The sequence below is a fragment of the Cynocephalus volans genome, chromosome 17, assembly GCF_027409185.1.
Source record: "Cynocephalus volans isolate mCynVol1 chromosome 17, mCynVol1.pri, whole genome shotgun sequence".
Lineage (NCBI taxonomy): Eukaryota > Metazoa > Chordata > Mammalia > Dermoptera > Cynocephalidae > Cynocephalus > Cynocephalus volans.
This window is the reverse complement of record NC_084476.1, coordinates 6,811,311-6,829,705: the sequence shown is the minus strand read 5'-3', so window position 1 is coordinate 6,829,705 and position 18,395 is coordinate 6,811,311. Positions and strand designations below refer to the sequence as shown.

Genomic DNA, 18,395 nt, shown 5'->3' with positions numbered 1-18,395 from the left:
TCATTTCACCTCTCATTTAATATGGTTTCACCAAATTTCTCCAAGAGGAGATCCAACCCTAATCTTGCACTTGAATCTGTCTGCTGTTTGGAATTTTGCATTGCTAGCACTAACAAAGTCAGAAAATTGCAGCCCTCTGTTCTTGAAATACCGAGTAAAAAGAATGGCTGAGAAGCCTGTTCTTTGTCTCCAGTGTTAAATGTACTGCCATTGAAGGAATCATATTAACCTTGGGCTAGCTCATTAAGGGCAAGATCAGACTCCACCAGGGGATAAGTAATCCTGTGGTACCAAACGTGAGGGTGATAGAAAGGGATTTCTTAATCACTGCAGCTGTCAGTGCCTGACTACCCAGCAGATGGGTCCTTAGCCAGGCTCTTAAATCATCAGCAGTGTTTTACAGAGCAGTCACCACGTGGTGGGCCAAGTTTCTGATACTATGTTATTGGTGCCTAGAAATGTGAGGTGGCCGTGTTGTAGATCAGGAGCCACACAACTGGAGGTATTAACCATGTTGCATTTCCCACTGGGGTGGACTTTGCAGCAGAGCAAGATGAGAGGCCTGAGGAATTGACAGGTTTGTGGTGGGACACCCCTTCCAACAGCTTGATTTTGAGAGTGACTTTGAGTGCTCCCCTGTACTCTTCACCCCTCACCTTCACCATGAGCACCTGATTGGCTTGGGGAGAATTTCTTATACAGACATTTTTACTCCCCACTTGGTGACATAGTCAGCTCTGCATTACCCACCCAGAGATTACCCAGGGCATATATTTTACCTCCTATTTATGCCTGTCTCTTTGGGCATCCGTGCCATTTCAGAATAGCCTTCCCCCAGGCTTTTAGGGGTGCAAACTAATTTTAATAAAACACTCATCCAAACATGGTGGGAAAACATGAGGTTATTCCTTCCCTGTCCCCCCCTCAAAAAAAAAGTGGTTAAAGAAGAACTCATATAGAACGTGCCGTTTGTGTTTTCTGAGTGGCCGCTGCTGTGCCTATGACTTTGGCTGTTTATATATTGCCTATCAAGTTTACATTTCTTATAACAGACAAAAATACTTCTCAACCACCTTGGTTTTTAGGCTCATTTTCTTTTTTCTTTAAATCTTAGAGTGGATTCAGTGCATAGTTGAGGGGAGAGAGTAACCCACTAAATAAGCGTCTAAAAGGTCAAGGGCTTAATTGAACCTCTTAGAAAGAGGAAATCAGACTGGAAGTCTTGCTGGCCTTCTTGAGTACATCCTCTGCTCCTGTCAGATCAGAAATAGGAGCACCATGATTTTTCTTGTTTCGCTTCCTATTCTCTGAGCAGCTTAGGCAACAGCAAACATATTGAACTTGACTATAAAAGCAGAAAGCCAGTGCTAGAAGCCATTTGCTTGATTTGAATTTGCTCTAACTTTAATTTCCCTAGTTTGACAAAATTTGAACTTGGTCTTCGAGTGAAGAGACCGATGAAAACAGCCCTGTCCTTCAGAAGAAAGCAGTCCCATGTGAAGCTGAGATATCGGTCCTCTGTTGCTGGGTGGACCTGATACCTGTAGGAGCACCCAGATGAGTTTTTACGAAGGAGCCTCTCAGTGGGGCCTCTCTGCCCTTTTTTGGGGTGCCTGTGGAATCATGCCAGGAAATCCTACGCCTGGGTGCCAGAGTGATTAAAAACACATCATCAAGGTGCATGAAAATCAGAGAAGGGATCTGTTTCTCTACAGCCCAGCACCCTTGGATCCTGGGCTTCTCTGTCACCTCCATCTCCCCATACTCCCAACAGAGGCTTCTCCCTTCTCTGTTCTGAGAAATAATGAGGACATTCCTCTCCCTCTGATTCTTCTCACACACGTTCTTCATCCCTCAGATACTTCTAACCTGTTCGGAAACAGTGGGGCCAAGACATTTGGTGGATTTGCCAGCGCATCATTTAGAGAACAGAAACCTGCTGGCACTTTTAGCTCTGGAGGAGGAAGTGTGGCATCCCAAGGCTTCGGGTTTTCTACTCCAAATAAAACAGGTACTCCTGTACATATTAGTTATGGTTATTTTTATACATTTATGCATAAATACCTGGAAGGAGATATCTCTAGGGTGGGTATCTCAAAGGATTGGGGTTGGAGTATGAAGTTACCTTTTCTTCCAATTTATTTTTCATATCTATTGAGCATCTACTGTGTTTCTAACATTGTTCCAGGTCTTCTGAGACATGCTAAAAAGGATAGGATGTAAATAAAACAACCCTTAAGAGAACTTAGACTCTTTTGGGGGGAAGAAAACATTGTAAATATTTAATAATTGCAGAGCAATCAAAGTTAAGGGAACACATAAAAAGTGATAACTAATATAAACAAGAAAGCATCCTGAGTCACAGATTTGTTTGGGTGTCCATTACCTGTGATGATTAAGACAGGTAATGTTTAATTTCTTATGTCTACATCATTTTGCCCTCTTTCCCAAATCACCTTTTTTAAAAAAAACTTTTAATTGAAGTATAATACATGTATGTGTATTACATATACATGTATATATGTAATATCCACAGTATCATAAATATACAGCTCAATTAATTTTTACAGTTGGAGTATATCCATGTAGCCAAAAAAAAAAAAGAATACATTACCAGTACTCTTTATCCCAGCATTACTTTTAAAATAAACATTTATAAACTCTGTGCCTTCTTATAATAATATATTATACATTTATAGGTAAAAATTTTAGAGAACTATGTGTGTTTAGGTAGAAAAATATATACTTTGTTTCTGTAAACTGCCTCTCCACCCTGCTTCTGTCACTGTGATCTACAGAGGGTCTCTACTCCTGCCCCTGTTGTTAGATTTTTTTAAGGGAGAGAAGGAAACAGCAGCTCTTTAAAGCAAACTCCCCATGGGTAAATGGGCAGGATACTTCACCCTTGTATGTATGGGATACTTTGAAAATATGCTAATTCCACAGGAATGGTCCTACCTGAGGACCAGATGTGTAGGTGGCTCTGACTTACTTTACAACTGGGGCCGCCCCAAATTAATACATGGAATCTCACACATTAGAGCCTGAAGTGCTGCTGTTTCCAGATGCACCGTGCACCTTCATAAGACCTGTGACTTGGGTAGCTTAGTTTTTGGTTGTCAGTTTTTAATATTCTTTTCCTAGAATTTGTTTGTTTCCTAGAATTTAAAATGGACTAGAAATGTGCATCACAGCTTTATTTTGGTCGTGTTCTTGTGCATGCACTCACACACACGCACACACAGACACCCCCAGTGAATGATTTAAAAATGAAAGGGCTACAAAGATTTTGGCCCTAGTTAAAAAAGGCAAATATGATCATTTGTCAGAGAAATTTTAGCTCATTAGTCATTATGACTTTTTATTTATTTATTTTTTAGGGAACCTGATAATATTTTCTTCAACTCTTATGTTTTTCTTACATGTGATTCCTTATCCTCGGATCATGTCCCCATTGATTTGAGAATCTGACCCTTTTATTTTTTCAGTCTTAGAGAAAATGTACCCTCCCGCCTTCCAGAATATTTTTTCTGTTTGACTGTTTGCCCACAAAACCACCTAGATTGAGGACCCTAACAGAGAAAAAGCTACCTTTCAGATACATGAGGTGAATGAACTAGTAACCACAAACTTGAACCTGAGGGTGGGAGAAAGACCACTGCCCCTTGTGTTTCAGGAACTCCGTCTTTCTCTTACTGCAGAAGTCGTACGGCTTCTCGGAGAGCTCCTTCTGTCAAAGGAGGCGCCTTAAAGTACTGAGCAGGAGGAAAGGCTGCTTCAAGTAGAGGAGTCAGCCTTCCCTTCCTGCCCAGGCAGTGCTGATGCCAAAGGCGTCAGGGTTATCACTCATTGCTTCAAGAGGGATTTTAGGTTGATGGTTGGGATGGGTCTTTGAAAAATTCCAGAAGTGTTCATCCTCTCATCAGTAAAATTACTTTAGGAAATAATACTGCCGAAGGTTGTCTGAGGAGAGGATGGAAGGTGGGACAGACTGAAAATGGCCTTGCCACCATCCCCAGTCTGTTGGGTCTGTGATATGGAGGGAGACAGGGAGTGCTAGCGGGGAGATGAGAGGTGGCCTTGTGAGTCACGCAGACCTTGTTCCCGTCACTGCTCTACCACTTACCTGCTAATATCAGACAAGTGATGCATTCTTTACGCCTTGTTTTCCTTACCCGTGAAGGAAGGATCCCAGGCTTATTGGGAGGATTAAAGCAAACTGTTGTAAGGCAACTGGCACATAGTGGGCCCTCAGTAAATCAGAAATTTTATTATTGTTGATTACTAGTACACTTCTGTTCCTTCTGGAGAAGAAAATCATGAAAATATGGTATCTAATAAAATCAAACCCCTCCTGGCATCAGGAGTGAGTTGCCTGTCTCCAAAAATATGACCCGAGTGACCATTCTCTTCCTGTTTCATTTGGTTATGTCCCAGATTTGTCGCTGGGGCCATATTGTGTGTTTGTGTGCATGTGTGTATGCACACACGCGTGTGTGGGATCTCCTCCCCTCCCCACCCAGTTCACTTTCTGTATCATTGCAACTTCTCATTTTTCACTCACCTTTGACCAAGAAGTCTAAACAATATTGAGTACAAGGCACTCATAACCTTGTGTGTCTAGGAAGAAAGCGTAACTAGATCTGTGATCAGTCTTAAATAATTCATCTGCAAAGGTTTTATACACTTCTTTTTTCCAGCCTGTTATATTTATAACCCAACAGTCTCCATTACCATGGCTTGGAATTTCACTCAAGATTTTAAAATGCCCAATGTTAACCCAAACATGAGTCTTAGCAAAAAGTATCTTCTCAATGCGTAACTACTGTTAATGGTAAATAAGCACATAATTGAATCACAAAATAATGGTTAATTCAAGAATCCAGCTGACAGCTTTTATACCCAGTGTTTGATCTTTCCTGATTCAGGTAGCAGAAGCTTGTGGTGTGACTGTGTTTATGATAAGAAGGCCAGATTCATCTCTCTAACCCCAGATTCACCTTGTGAAATGAGCGATAGTAAAGGCCCTGCCTCGTCAGGCTGAGCATCTCCTTGGCTGTTACCAGGCCACCATTACTCCCTTCGACATGTGGCTCACAGGCGAGCAGTCATTTAAGAAGTCGTGCCCACTGTGGAGAGTGGTGTCCTCTACAGCATGTCTTGTACCATTTTATTCCATTCAGTTCAACACACTTGCTGAGGGTCTATTCTGATACCTTAGAAAGATTTGAGCAATGTCTTGCAGGCTTGGGAACCCCCATCAGAAGCGTAAGGAGTAGCTCAGGGGAGGACGTTTTGTCTTCCTGCCTGATGGGGATCACCACCCATCAGATGAGGCTCCCACATGCACGACCCGACCCTTTTCTGTGTGGTCACCTGTGTACGCACTGCCCCTTCCCAGCCTATGTCCATTGAGCAGCCGGGTTAGCAGCTTACAGAAGCTTCTGGACTTCGAGACTTCCCTCACAGTTGACTTATTATTTTATTATAAATGCAGCAGCCTTCCTCCAAAGAAGAAATTCGTTGTGGTTTTTACTGAGGAGTAGTTCCAGACTTCAGAAAGAAAGCATTTTTTGAAAAAAAATTCTTATTTACCAGAGATAGAGAGAGGGAGTTTCTACTGAGGGACGTGCAAGGCATCCTCCAGCTGTAAATAAATAAGAAGCCCCTGGCTGGGCGCCAGCATGCACATCTCCATCCCTGCTGGAACCCAATTCACAGGTTGTCCCTGAGAGGGGGTTTGAGCCTCTAATTTTATAATTCGAGTTTCCATGAAGCTAAATGCCTTGCCTCTGTGCTGATAAGTAATAAAATCTGTCACCTTTTGACAGCTGGTAGTAGGGAGTGGGGTGTTTTCAATGAGTTGTCTCCCAACAGCTCGGAGGAGCTGGGCAGGGTCTAAGATGCACCAAGCAGCCCTTGGTGGTGGTCTGCTTTCACGGGACTTCACAATGACAGCCCGACTTGCCTCTGCATGGGATTTGGGGATCTCTAAGACAAACACAGGGTCTGCAGGAACGCTCCTGAGTGGACCCCAGACCCTCTGTTAGAAATGGAGGGGGGGTTGGGTTTTTGTTTTTAATTGTTATTGATAGAAGGGGTGTTGTCCTTTATTATAGTTCTTTGTGTTTGAATTTCTAACATCCTATTTTCCCTTTTTTTCCTTCCTCTTTTGATTTGTTTTCTCATTGCTCATGTCTTCTCTTCCTGTCTCCTTCTTTCTTTCTCCCTCCCTATTTCTGTTTGTTTGCCTCTGTTTTGCTCAGGTGGCTTCGGTGCTGCTCCAGTGTTTGGCAGCCCTCCTACTTTTGGGGGATCCCCTGGGTTTGGAGGGGTGCCAGCATTCGGTTCAGCCCCAGCCTTTACAAGCCCTCTGGGCTCGACGGGAGGCAAAGTGTTCGGAGAGGGTACTGCAGCTGCCAGCGCAGGAGGATTCGGGTAAGCCCCCTGGGGAGGCACCTGGGGAAACCCACAGGCTCATGCCAGCCAAAGGCACTGGGGCCCAGGACTCTGGTTCTGAAAAGAATGTTCTTGCATTTTCCAAACCTTTGATGGTGAGCTGAAGACCCCTCCCTTAAATTGGCAGACAAGTCTCAAGGATTCCTGTTCCTCTCTAGGGCGGGCTCATTTCTTTCAAGCCAGGCTCTGTTATGTGGGTGACATCAGCTGTGTTGCTGGTCGTCAGAGCCCCCATTCTCCTAGTTGGGTTAAAGGAAGAAAAACAGCCCTGTCTTGGCTACTCCAGAGCTAAGAGTGCCCTTGTGTAACGACTCCTGTTGGGAAATTCTGAATGAATAGTCTCCACTAGACTCTTCTCTCCTGGGATTGTTCTGTATTAGATCCCTACCCTCATGTCCTCTGCTCACTCCAGACCCCCAGAGTGAGCATGCAGCTCACAGCCCTGGGTCCAGCTTCAGCCCGGACACTGCGTGGGCACCCTGCACATGGAGGAGTCTTGTTCATTCAACTCCGAAGCTGCTCTTGCTGCCTGTGCACCTCTTTACTTGAAAATGCCATGGTAGGGGTTTGCTTTTAAGGTCCTCAGAGTTTCAGTGTGGTTGCCAAAACCCCAAGGAAAAAATAGCCTTTGCCACACCACAAAGTCCCTATAAAATGTATGTGGTGATGACTACAAAGTCTCTCATTTAAAGAAGGTATTAATGCCTGAAAGTGACTCTAAAACGCTTCTCACCCTCAATACCTGGCTCAGGACATATAAAGCTGAAGATTTTAGGTGGGGGAGAATAATTTTGTTTGGGGGATTTATAGAGGTACTTGGGATGAGTCTTGGCAAGATGATAGAATCTTTACCTCGAAAATAAACGAAAGTATGTTCTTATTTATACCCTTCCCTCCCACAAAAGATGCTGAAAAGCTTCAGGGAAAGTGAGCCAGTTGAAGTGTTGTTCTTTAGATTTCATGTAGAAACTAATAGGTCTTTTAAGTTTCCCCTCAGGAAACCCCAAGAATTAAAGGTAAGGAGCTTTGAAAAGAGACTTAGGGACCAACTTCATTTATTTATTCGAAACCAGCTGTTCTCTTTACTAGTAGAAAAGTGTCATCTTCTGCCTTGGTGTGGCTCTTCTACATCAATCCTGACTGGCCCATTAGTTCCATTTTCTAGAACAGGGCTAACAAGGACCAGCTCAGGAATTAAGTGTGTGAAAGAGCCCATTACCTTTTCCCAGGTCCTGGCTGCAAGCCCGTCTCTGACCCTTGGCAGGCCCCTGAGAGGGCTGCGCTGTTGAGCGGCCGAGGCGCGGGGAGGGAGAGACAGGAGCGCTCCGGGCAGGCCCAGTGCCAGCGGCCCCTGGCCTCGTCCGCGAGAGGAATCACGGCACGTTTGCCCCAAGCGCCGTCTCTTCTCCCAAAACACACTGACCCATTTCCTCACCCAGTCACCTCCAGGCCCCAGAGGCCCTCCCCGCCCCCTGAATGCCTTTGAAAGTGATCCAAGGGGCTCTACTATGTCACTCAGCCGCATTTTCTGGACCAAACCCGGAGGAAAAAGCCCTCAGTGAGATTGCCAGGGCATCGTCCCAGCATGGGGAGAGTGGTGGCCATTTTCACTTATTTTGTATGCTATTTATTGATTCAGGAACAAACACAAAATTCTGAAGAAAATGACTTGGAAACTGCCAAAAAAAAAAAAAATTACATACAGATAGAGGGGCAATCTTTGTGTGCAAAAGACTTTTTACCTCATCATTCAAAGAAGATAGTATCATAGAATTGAGATCCCGAGAAGAGGTGGAGATAGATAAATGGGGGAGGCGGGTGTTCAATAAATGAGCGGTGCTAACATGATGGAATAAAACTGAAGACTTATTGGAGGTAGAAGAGCAAGAACGTGGTGCTGCTTAGTTTCCAGAAGCCCCTGAGTCTCCAGACAGTGGACGAAAACGGAAGCGCTAGCCGGGCTGGACTCCATGTTGTGTTTCTGTTCTTTTTCTCCCCACAGCCGGGATAGAGGTTTGCTCTGGGCGTTCTTCTGAGAGCCAGAGACCAAGCCTGTCACCACAGTCGTGCGTTGTGCACCCCGAGACTCACGGCCGTGGGCTGAGGCTCCTGTGCTAACCATAGTCCCTTTCTCACCAACACCCAGGTTTGGGAGCAACGGCAGCACCACGTCCTTTGGCACCCTCGCGAGTCAAAACGCTCCTACTTTTGGCTCCCTGTCCCAACAGACTTCTGGTTTTGGGACCCCGAGCAGTGGCTTCTCTGGTTTTGGATCTGGTGTAGGAGGTAGGTGTGGCCCCGCTCTTCCCTCACGAACACGGTGGTCCCGCCTGCCATTTTCTCAAATAAATACCTTCTTCCCCACGTAAATGAGTGTTTTTTACCTGATGATTTAGTATTTTAAAAGCTGAAAGTGGTTGAAAAATAAAATGTTCTTTTTTAGTTTTAATTAGCCTTGCAACATTGTGCCATTTCTTATCAAATAAAGAAATTACTGACTTGATTTTCTCTCAGGATTTGAGAACCCCAGATAATAATGGTATTACGAGGCCTTGGTTTAAAAATCACATGAGCAGATGCAAAAAATAAGATGTAGAAACTTCACAAAATGTCTTGTGTTTGTTTAACACTGCTTCAGGTAGCAGAATGTGTATGTTCTGTTTTGTCCTTGCCACAAACTTACAAGGCACAGAATTAGGCATCATTATTGTCTTACAAATGAAGAAACAGACTCCGAGGGGCTCAGTGGTTTGGCCAGAGTCAGGCGATTAGCAGCAGAGCCAGACCTAGAGCCCAAGTGTCTTGCTTCTCTGGCCCTTAGAAGAGGAAGCAAGTGGATGGAAAATAGAAAAAACAAAAACAAAACAAGTTTTCCTAAAGAAATGGGTCTGTGTGGTACCGTGCAGCTATGTAAAAGGGGCTATGCCCAAGACCCTCTGCCTACTACCAGGGTGGGGGCTGAAGGGAGAACCCTAAAATACTAAGAAGATGACTCTGAAAGAGGAAAGCATTTCCCCTGGGTCTTGGCAGCTCCAGAGGGTGAGCTTAGAATAAACGGCAGCTATGAGCACCTCCCGCCAAGCATGCTGCAGACAGTGGGAGCCCAGGAGGATTTTCCATAGGAAATAAGGGAGGGAAGGAACTTGGCTTTCAAGTGTGCATGTGCTCTGACTACCTTTTTCACTTCCTTTTCAGCATTCAGCTTTGGATCATCTAACTCGTAAGTACCTATCTCCCTTTTTGAGTCTGACCTTAATTAAAAGCATTAAATAAGGGTGGAAGAGTGTCTGGTCTGAAAACCGTTGAAATACTAATTCTTGCTGGGTTTGTGCATTTTGTTCCCACACTTCCTGTTTTAAAAGCTTGTCCTGGAAGTGTTTGGGTTTTTTGGACTTGCTGGTCTTTGTGGGAATACGGCAGGGGTGCCAGGCCTCGCTCAAGGGCCGTGGACAGGAGGCAGGAGAGCGTGCGTTCTGGTGGGCACGGGACTGGTAGGCAGGATTAGGAGATGCCTTCCCTTCTTCCCTGTTAGCGCGTCAGGAGCTCCGTGCCGACCTGGGCTCCCAGCCTATCGCCGGGTCGTGTGTGTGGTCTTCACTCTGTGCTTTGGTGGTGTCTCGCGGCGTGAGAATTCACAGTCCTGGTAGTGAGCACAGGCAGCCGCCTGAGCGCTGCAGCCCTTCCTCGGTCAGAGCTGGAGCTCACACCACCTCGCCTCTGCTTCCTTGCAGGTCCGTCCAGGGGTTTGGTGGCTGGAGAAGCTGAGGGGTGGCGGTGTTCCTCGCAGTTCCTGTGACCACCTGCATTCTCAGCTCCCTTCACCAAGAAGCGCTGGAGCAGGCTGTTAAAAATGGACATTCTCACTGAAACACACAGCCAGAAGGGAACAAAAGAAACCAAAACTCAAGAGATGCTGGATTGCTTGTTCTGTTTTACACTTCATTTTTGGGTTTCTGCCCTCTGCTATTAAACTGTTTGGTCTGTTTCTATACAGAATATATGTGGGGTTTTTTTAGGTCTCAGCCCAGTAGAGAAGTTTCCCCTTTCTGTGGCTCTGAGAACCCGGCACAGCCTCCATCAGCCAGCAGTGTGTGTTCAAGGATGGCGTCAAAAGTAGCCGGCGTGGGGTGTTGGTAAAGAAGGGGAGTGGGCTCTGCCCAGGCCTCACCTGCTCCTGGAGCCCTCCATGTGGGGGAGTCAAATGCTGGTGGTCCGCCTTTCTGAGGCTGTCACTTGCTATCTCCTCTGCATGTCCTTTTTGCAGTTATTTGTTTATCAGGACCCGCAAAGGGCCTGCTGTGTGTGTGATTGGGTGGAGGTAGAAGCTCACATATGCAGGCCGCAGTTGAGTTTCAGAAGCCTTACTAGCAACTTTAAGTAGAGTCACAGCCAGCTATGAGGCAGGTGTCCAGTGTGTCATCAGCTGAGTGTGGGTGACAGTGTGCTGCCCTGTGGTCGGCCTCCTCAGTTCATCTCAATGTGGCTCTTAGTGCCGTGTGGCCTACAGCACAGTTCTACTCTGGAGAGGAGATGGGCAGTTGGTTGAGAGGCACCCTTTATCTCCAGTATGTGACAGTGATGTTGGTGACCACACCTAGCCCACTCTATTAACCACAGTGCAGATAAACCTTGGGCAGACGTAGGAGTTGCAAAGATGTTGCTATTGCCAGATACCACTAGCAGGACAGTGCTGGATTTGATAACAGTGTTTGCTAGCGTGGCCTAGAAATGATTGTTTCAGTTTTATTAAAGTGTTTATTTCTCTATAATGCAGTGTCTTCCAGGCCTGGGTGTATTTTATTTCTCAGGCCTACGATATCCTAGACAGCTGCCGACAAACAAGGACTACCTCACATAGAAAGCAGGTATGAGACTTTATCTTTCAGGCCCAGGATATGCCAGTGCTTTGGCTTGGGTCTTAGCAGGGAGGGCTGGAAAGGGACAGTGGTTTAGAGTTTTACATATGAGAAAGTTGCATTTTTTTAATGTTTTAATGAAAGTTTGATGTGATATTATATTGTCATGTTACAGCCGGTATGACCTTCTTGGTTCTGTTGGCTTGTTAGGGAGGGTAGACCACAGCGTGTCCACTGTGCTACAGCCGGGTCTGGTGGTCCCCATCCTGCCTGTACCTCAGCTCCGCCCGGAAAGTTCTTCATAAAGTATAGATTCACAAGCCTCCATCCTGGATATTCTGATTCAGTAGGACTGAAATAAGGCCTGGACACCCAACTGGTTTTGTGTCCAGTGGTTTCTTAAGCTCCTAAGAAGGGAAGTCTCAAAGTATAGCACTGTTAGAGTCCAGGAACCCCTCCCTGAACCATCTGTCGGCAGAGCCAGGACCTAAAACTAGGTCTGTGGGTGTCTAGGTGACAGTCTCCCACTCTCTGTGCAGTTTAGAAGAGAAGAGGGAGGAACTGTCCACATTTTGTGTTAACTCGGGGCTCTACCTGTTGTGGAGAGCTGGGGACTTCAGCATTTTAATGTGTACCCTTTTTGGTCCTTGTGGCCTTGAAGGGCCTCTCACCTTCTCTACCGTGTGTTCATGAGACGCCTCCTCAGCCATGAAGCAAGGGGACAGTCCCCCAGACATTCACAGCCAGTCACAGGTGTCTTCCTCCCACATGTGCTCTTGTTAGTTTGCGCACAGGGGCCATCTTGAGACAAAGAGATTCAAAATTTGGTGGGAAAACCTCTCAGCGGAGGGCCTAGTGCTGAAGGGGGCCATGTACTAGGTACCGAGCCTGCCTGCCGACCAGCACCCAGGCCCAGCCAGTCTTCCTCTACCTTTCTGTTTCCGCCCTACCCAAGGCTCCTTTTTATAAATAGAAGCTGGTTCAGCCTAAACCCTTGACCTCAAATTCTCTACGTTAATCTTCCATTGAGGTGGCATGTGACATCTCTCCATAAGGCCATATCAGCTGTGCTTGGCCAGATAACGCCCCCACCACTCACTGTCGGGCGGCAGCCCCAGAGGAATGTGCTGCTGGCCTGTGAGCCCCTCCGAGTTCCTTTTTTGGGGTCGATTGCACTGGCAGGTGATAGAGGTCAGCTCAGCCAGCCAGCCTGCATCCCTGAGCCCAAGCTGCTAGATGTCTAGCTGGGAATGCACAGTGGGTCCCGCCTGTCCGAAAACATGATGATGAGCCTTTCCACGATGGGGGCTCAGGTGGACGCCCCACAGCAGCTCGTCTGGAGCAGAGTGTTGTACTGGGCAGGCGGCAGTCACGGGGCTGCAGCTCAGGAAAAGCAGGAAGGAGAGGGAGGAAGGTAGATTTAATGAGCTAGGTCATGTTTTGCTTGGCTTTTCCAGACGTAAATGTCATACGTTCATAATTGGTGCTTCAGATGGCAGCACAGTGACAGGCCACGAGCTTGTTTTCTTGTTTAAGGGACAGGTAGAACCTTAATTACACAGTGATGCTCGTAAACCCAGCTCCTCATCTGGGCAAAAATACAGGTCCCCTTGCATAGTGATGTGGCTGACCTCATGGTCCCTCAGCGCTGTCCTGTCCAGCCCTATGAGTGTCCTGGGGCTTGCCTTCAGCTCTGCTTTCTGGTGTTGGCAGCCTCCAGAGAATTTTCTAGGTCAGGTCTCCAGCATTACAGAAAGGGTGTGGACCATGCAGGCTGACCTAACCCTAGCCCTTACTAGCTCTGTGACCAGAACAAGGCACTCGGCCCTAGTGTCGAGGTTTTCTTCCCTCACTGGTAAGATGGAAAGTGGAATACCTGTCTGGCAGGGCGGCTGTTGGGACTTGATGAGTTTCTAGTCCACACAGAACACCCGGCCCAGTCAGTCCCAACAGTGGTCACTTGTTCTCACCTTACGGGGGTCTTGCCTGGCATTCAGTTAAACAGTCCTAAGCAGGTTCCCACTTGGACCTCATCTGGTTTGGGCGGTAGGGGCATTTTCCGTCTGGCTGTCGGGCCCCTTATCAAACATGTGACCACATCCTCTGAGAGCTGGACCAACCCTCACTGTAATGCAGCTTAACGTAGTATTTCTCAAGTTTTCATATGAGATTTTGATCCAGCAGAGCTGGGATGGACCCTTGAATCTGCATTTTTAACAAGCAAGTGATTCCAATGCTGGTGATCCAGGGACCACATTTTGAGAAACTCTTTAAATACCTTCCACCCACCCAGGGAGTCTCTGAAAAATAGAACCTGACTCCCATGGACATGTTTATCCAAAATAAGGGGTCTTTCTGAAATTGTTGATAAGAGACACAGGTTTACATTTAAACTGCTCTCTTGGGCACCTCTCAAAAGAAACTATGAAAGCAGGAGCAGGGCCAAGTCACCCCGTTGCCAGTCAGACAGCTTCTGACCCACTGCTCTGTAAAGGCCCCTGACTAATGGCCAGGAGGAAACGCCTTCCTCGCCCTCTTCCTGCCTGACGGTGGCCCACTCCCACCTGGCTTCTGTCTGCCACTTCGTTGTTTGTTACGGATTAATACTTAGGAGGAGGAGGAGCGTCCCTGCTCCCCCTGAGGTTGGCTTTCCAGTTGTTCCTTTTTCCCCCTCTCTCATCAGTTCTTGTTCTCAGTTTTAATTTATCACAGAAAACCCAACCAGTACTTCTAAGCATTTGCTTTTTAGCAAACAAAACGCCTAGATCCTTACCAGAGACGGGGCTTCTAACCTCGTCCTCCAAACACGCGGGTGGGACGCAGGGGATGGGGTTGCCTCTCTCCTGCTCTCGTGCCCCTCGTTGGGCTGCCTCTTCGTTGCTCATCACTTTTTTTGTGGGGACGAAAGCAATTGGATTGAGATTGTGTCAGTCCCAAACTCCTGTTTTCAAAATGTTTCAAAAGGGCCCCGTGGTCAAATAAGTTTGGGGAAAGAATGGGCAGAACAAAATTGAACAGATCTTTTTATTAAAGGACTTTTGGAGCCTGTAATATGCAAATATGCTATGTAAATCAGCAAGATGAGGCAGTCTGCCGTTTCCCAAACACTTTTACCATGGAACCTTCTTGCTTGGAGTCATGTTCCCTGGAACTTGTCCTGGGAGCTGCTGCGTCACTCGCACTGCTGGACAGAAGCACAGCTCACTTGCTGCACGTGCTGTTTCTAACACAAACTCTTTCTCGCTTGATTATGACAGTAGTTATAATTCACTGACTGCTCACTATATGCCACGTACTGTCTGTCCTAAGCTCACCATATGCCAGGTACTGTCTCTCCTTCTGTGACATTTTCACATTTCACACCGAGAGCTAGACACTGTAACTCACATCTTTGAGATGAGAATACAAGGCCCAGGAGGAGGCAGTCTGCCCGAGTCACATGAGAGACTTCACGAGGGGCCCAGCCTCCAGCATCTCGCGACTCCTCTTCTCCAAGATATCCACTTTAAAAGAGATGCCTGCCCGCCGTGCTGGGGACACTCTGAGCTTGTCACTGTCTGCCCTGCCACCCCATGAAAACGAGCCACCCTCGGGCATCAGTCACAGCAGACATTCTACCTTGCGATTACTCGCCTCCATTCTGCTGCCTCTGCCCTTGTATTTGCGATCGTCCCTCTAGACTGTGGCCCTGGGGAGGGAGGGTTGGGGCAGAGGCCGAGTCCGTTCAGCTCACGTTAGCAGGAGCCATATGCAGACAGGGGCTTGCTAACCGCTTCCTGATGAAGACAGCCAGACCCTGGCTGGCGGTAGCAGCTGGCTTCGCACCCCGCAGCTGTCTAGCCCATCCTCCTTCGCCATCTCCTCTGGAGTCTGGCTTTGAGGTCAGGCCACAGGTGACCCACTAAGGCGGCAGTTGCTGCGTTGTTCAGCCCCTCTCTGCTTATAAATAGAAGCCCATCCGGACCACAGCCCTGGCCGGAGATTCTCCACATTGTTTTCAGGCCTAGACTGCCAGCTGCAAAGAAAGTCCGATTCAGAGAGATGGAGGCAGGACCCAGGGCAGCATGTGGTGGGGGCCAAGCTCCATCTCCTCTGGCTAGGGTCCCCTCCAGCCCTGCTCCTTCCTGGCCTCATGCTGCTGGCCAGGCGAGTCTCGGCCCAGAAGGTGCAGAAACAGCTTGGCTTCCCCAGCCCTTCAGGTGTTGGCCAGCACGGCCTCACCTAGGCTTTCATCTGAACAGCTAGACGAACTTGCAGCCACAGCAGTCCTCCCGGTGGCCAGCTGGTCCCCTCTTCGTGCCTCGCTGTCCCCTGCTCCCATGGCCCTTCTGCACTTTCTCTGCTGCTCACATGGCCGTTCTCCCGTGTCCTCAGGGCAGCTCCACGCTCTCTGCCTCAGCACCCCCTGCATCCCTTCCCACTCGTGCTGCAGGTGTCAGTTACAATCCTGCCTCCCTGGAAGCCTTCCAGGCTGCCTGCCCGCCCACACGTGAGCTCACTGTCTCTTCCTGTCCTGCTGCACTGCCGTTTGGAGGCACACGGCACAGTTATCCTGATCCATGTGGTTGATCTGATTCATTTATCTAGTCTGTCCCCCCACCCCCATGGTCTGCTCTATGAGGGCAGGGGCTGTGTCAGCCTTGTGTGTCCCCAGCAAGAGTCAGGAACTGTTGGTGAATGGCTCCCAGAATGACTTCCCAAAAAGGAGCCAGGACTTGCTCAAAAGCCAGACCCCAGCAAGAGATGACAAGGGGCGGGGATTAGACTGTTTAAGGGCACAGGGCCATCTGATCATCTTCCCTCCCCCAACCCCTGCCCAGTGGTCCTCTGGCTCTCATTGTCCAGGAACATACGGGCTTGAGGCAGCCAGGTGAGAGATACATAGCGCAGGCCGGCCTCTGAGGGTCATGGGTACGAGGCTCTCCTCAGAGACCTACCAGCTGGACCAGGTCATTTCAAATGCACCAAGCAAAATTGGGGCAGATGCTGGTGCCTCATAGGGCAGGTGTGCACAGAGTGTAGGGCAGCGTCTGGCACAGAGTCACAGGGTGTTCACTCATGGCTTCCTGGTTTCACAGGGAGACCCAGTCCCGAGCAGATGAGCCCCAGTGCCCCCTGCCCTGGGCACATGCCCATGAGGTCTTCACCTGTTCCCTGACCAGCAGCACTCACTTCAGGAATGGGGCTCAGGGACCCCCAAAGGGGGGACAGGGCCTTGGGCTGAAAGACACCTTGCCCCTGTTTCCCACCTCAGCCTCATCCTGGCCCTATGAAAGGGTCACCTGTGTCCTCCTGGGCAGTTTACAGGTTTTTGTCCCTGCAGGAGAGAACAGTGGATGCATGCTTCCACCCCTCCAAAGTGTTTGCTAATCTCCCATCCCAGAGCTCCCCAGCTGGCCAAGGGGCTGCAGGGGAGGGGAGCAGGAAGACCTGACATGCTGGGTGCAGCTGACAAAAGGGGCTGTATGAGCTGGTGGAACATACAATTGACACCAGCCAACATTTTCAGGAGTAGTTGGAATTCTCAAATCTTGGGGCATCTGCTTTTAAATCGCTTTTGTTCTCTTTGTTTCAGAGAACAGAGATCTGCCCAGTGTAGGGAAATGAAACTGCTGTAATTACATCATTAGGTCCTAGGTAAAGGTGATTGGCAGTGCAGCCTGAATCCCTCCCCCTAGGGCCCAGGCTCAGGTAGCAGCAGGCACGCCTTCGAGCTGCAGCTGAGCCTGGGGTCCATCCCCACTGTGCCCCAGTCGGGACATTGGCCCTGATGATCTGGCTGGCTGCTGGTTCTGGCCTGCAGGGTCCCACTTTTTAACTTTGAGCCACTCTAGAAATGAATAAACATCTCCCAGACATTCGAGCCAAGTGGTGTCAGATCTGCTGTGTGGTTGTCAGCTTCACAGATGGCAGGACCCGTGGTCACCATCCAAAAGCATTTATCGATGTGCCACACTTCCTGTGTGCGGCTCCCCTGCCAACCCAGTGTGAGTGCAGCACACATGGGAGGGGGAGGGGGCTGGTCTGTTCCAGCCACACGCTTATCACCCAGGCCCTTTTCTCACTGAATGTGTTGCTGGCTGCAAGATGTGTTTTCAGCGGGGAGGCGGTTCCTTCTATGCCATGGCATTGAGCGAAGCTGTCCCATGAGTGAATCAGAGAAGCCCCGCATTTGAGTGCTGAAGGTTATCCTGTTCAATTCCTCCTTAAATACAGAAGGGAATCGAGACCCAAAAAGGAGAAGAGTGTTACTCAATCCAACAATTCAAGTTTATTTGGTTAAGATCTTGGTTGTGCCTGGGCTCCGGTTACCTCTAGCTGTGTGACTTTGGGAAAGACACCTAACCTCTCTGAGCCCCCCTTTCATTTTCTGTAAAAAGGATGAATGATAATACTTTCATCTAAGTTTGAGGAGTCAATGAGATTAAGTTTAAGTTTGAGGAGTAAATGAGATACTGTATACAAAGTTGGTGTTATTGTTATTTTTATTATCATCACTTAGTGACTGAGCAAAATGTTAAGCTCCCCCTTTCTGATTGATGCATTGCTCTCTTCCTGCACACAGTGACTCCTAGACTCACTAGGACACTACTATAATCAAAGAGCCAAAACGAGTCTGTTGCAAGGAGATCTGAGTCACTTGCTCTGGTAGCTGTTTATACTCCAAAACAAGTGAGATAGCTGCCCGGAGGTAGAATAAGAGCGTTACAATTTTAAAAGATCTTTCTCTTCAAACAAGCATGATGGGTCAGCTTATGCAATAAATAAGGAATTTTCCTCACTGAATGAGGAAAATATCCATGGTCAAACTTGCTGTGGTAAATATTTCATCTTCACATATTCAGCCATGCTAGAAAAATCAGTTATTGGAAGTTGCATCATGGAGATCTGGCTATAACATGCCGTCTCTGAAGGGCTGAGGAGCAGCAGGAACACGTGGCCCGTTTTAGGCTTTTGTGTGTCCACAGGAAGATGGTGCCTGTAGCTCAAAGCTGCAAACCAGGCGGGCCCCACCCCTCCATTTTTGGTGCTTACAAAGATCTGTTTCTAATTGCCTCTGGCATCCCTAAGGCCCTCACT

At 48.0% G+C, this 18,395-nt stretch overlaps 1 protein-coding gene across 3 annotated transcripts in view; it reads left to right on the top strand.

The window, feature by feature from the left end:
- Window positions 1-10,646, top strand: part of NUP214 (nucleoporin 214) — a 91,081-nt gene extending 80,435 nt beyond the window's left edge. For all 3 annotated transcript variants that reach the window (XM_063082114.1, XM_063082115.1, XM_063082113.1), the window contains 5 exons: window positions 1,859-2,011; window positions 6,267-6,438; window positions 8,606-8,745; window positions 9,655-9,679; window positions 10,191-10,646. In XM_063082114.1, the coding sequence (XP_062938184.1) occupies window positions 1,859-2,011; window positions 6,267-6,438; window positions 8,606-8,745; window positions 9,655-9,679; window positions 10,191-10,224 (524 nt within the window). In that variant the 3' untranslated portion in view covers window positions 10,225-10,646. The remainder of the gene's footprint in view (window positions 1-1,858; window positions 2,012-6,266; window positions 6,439-8,605; window positions 8,746-9,654; window positions 9,680-10,190) is intronic.
- Window positions 10,647-18,395: the final 7,749 nt, after the last annotated feature.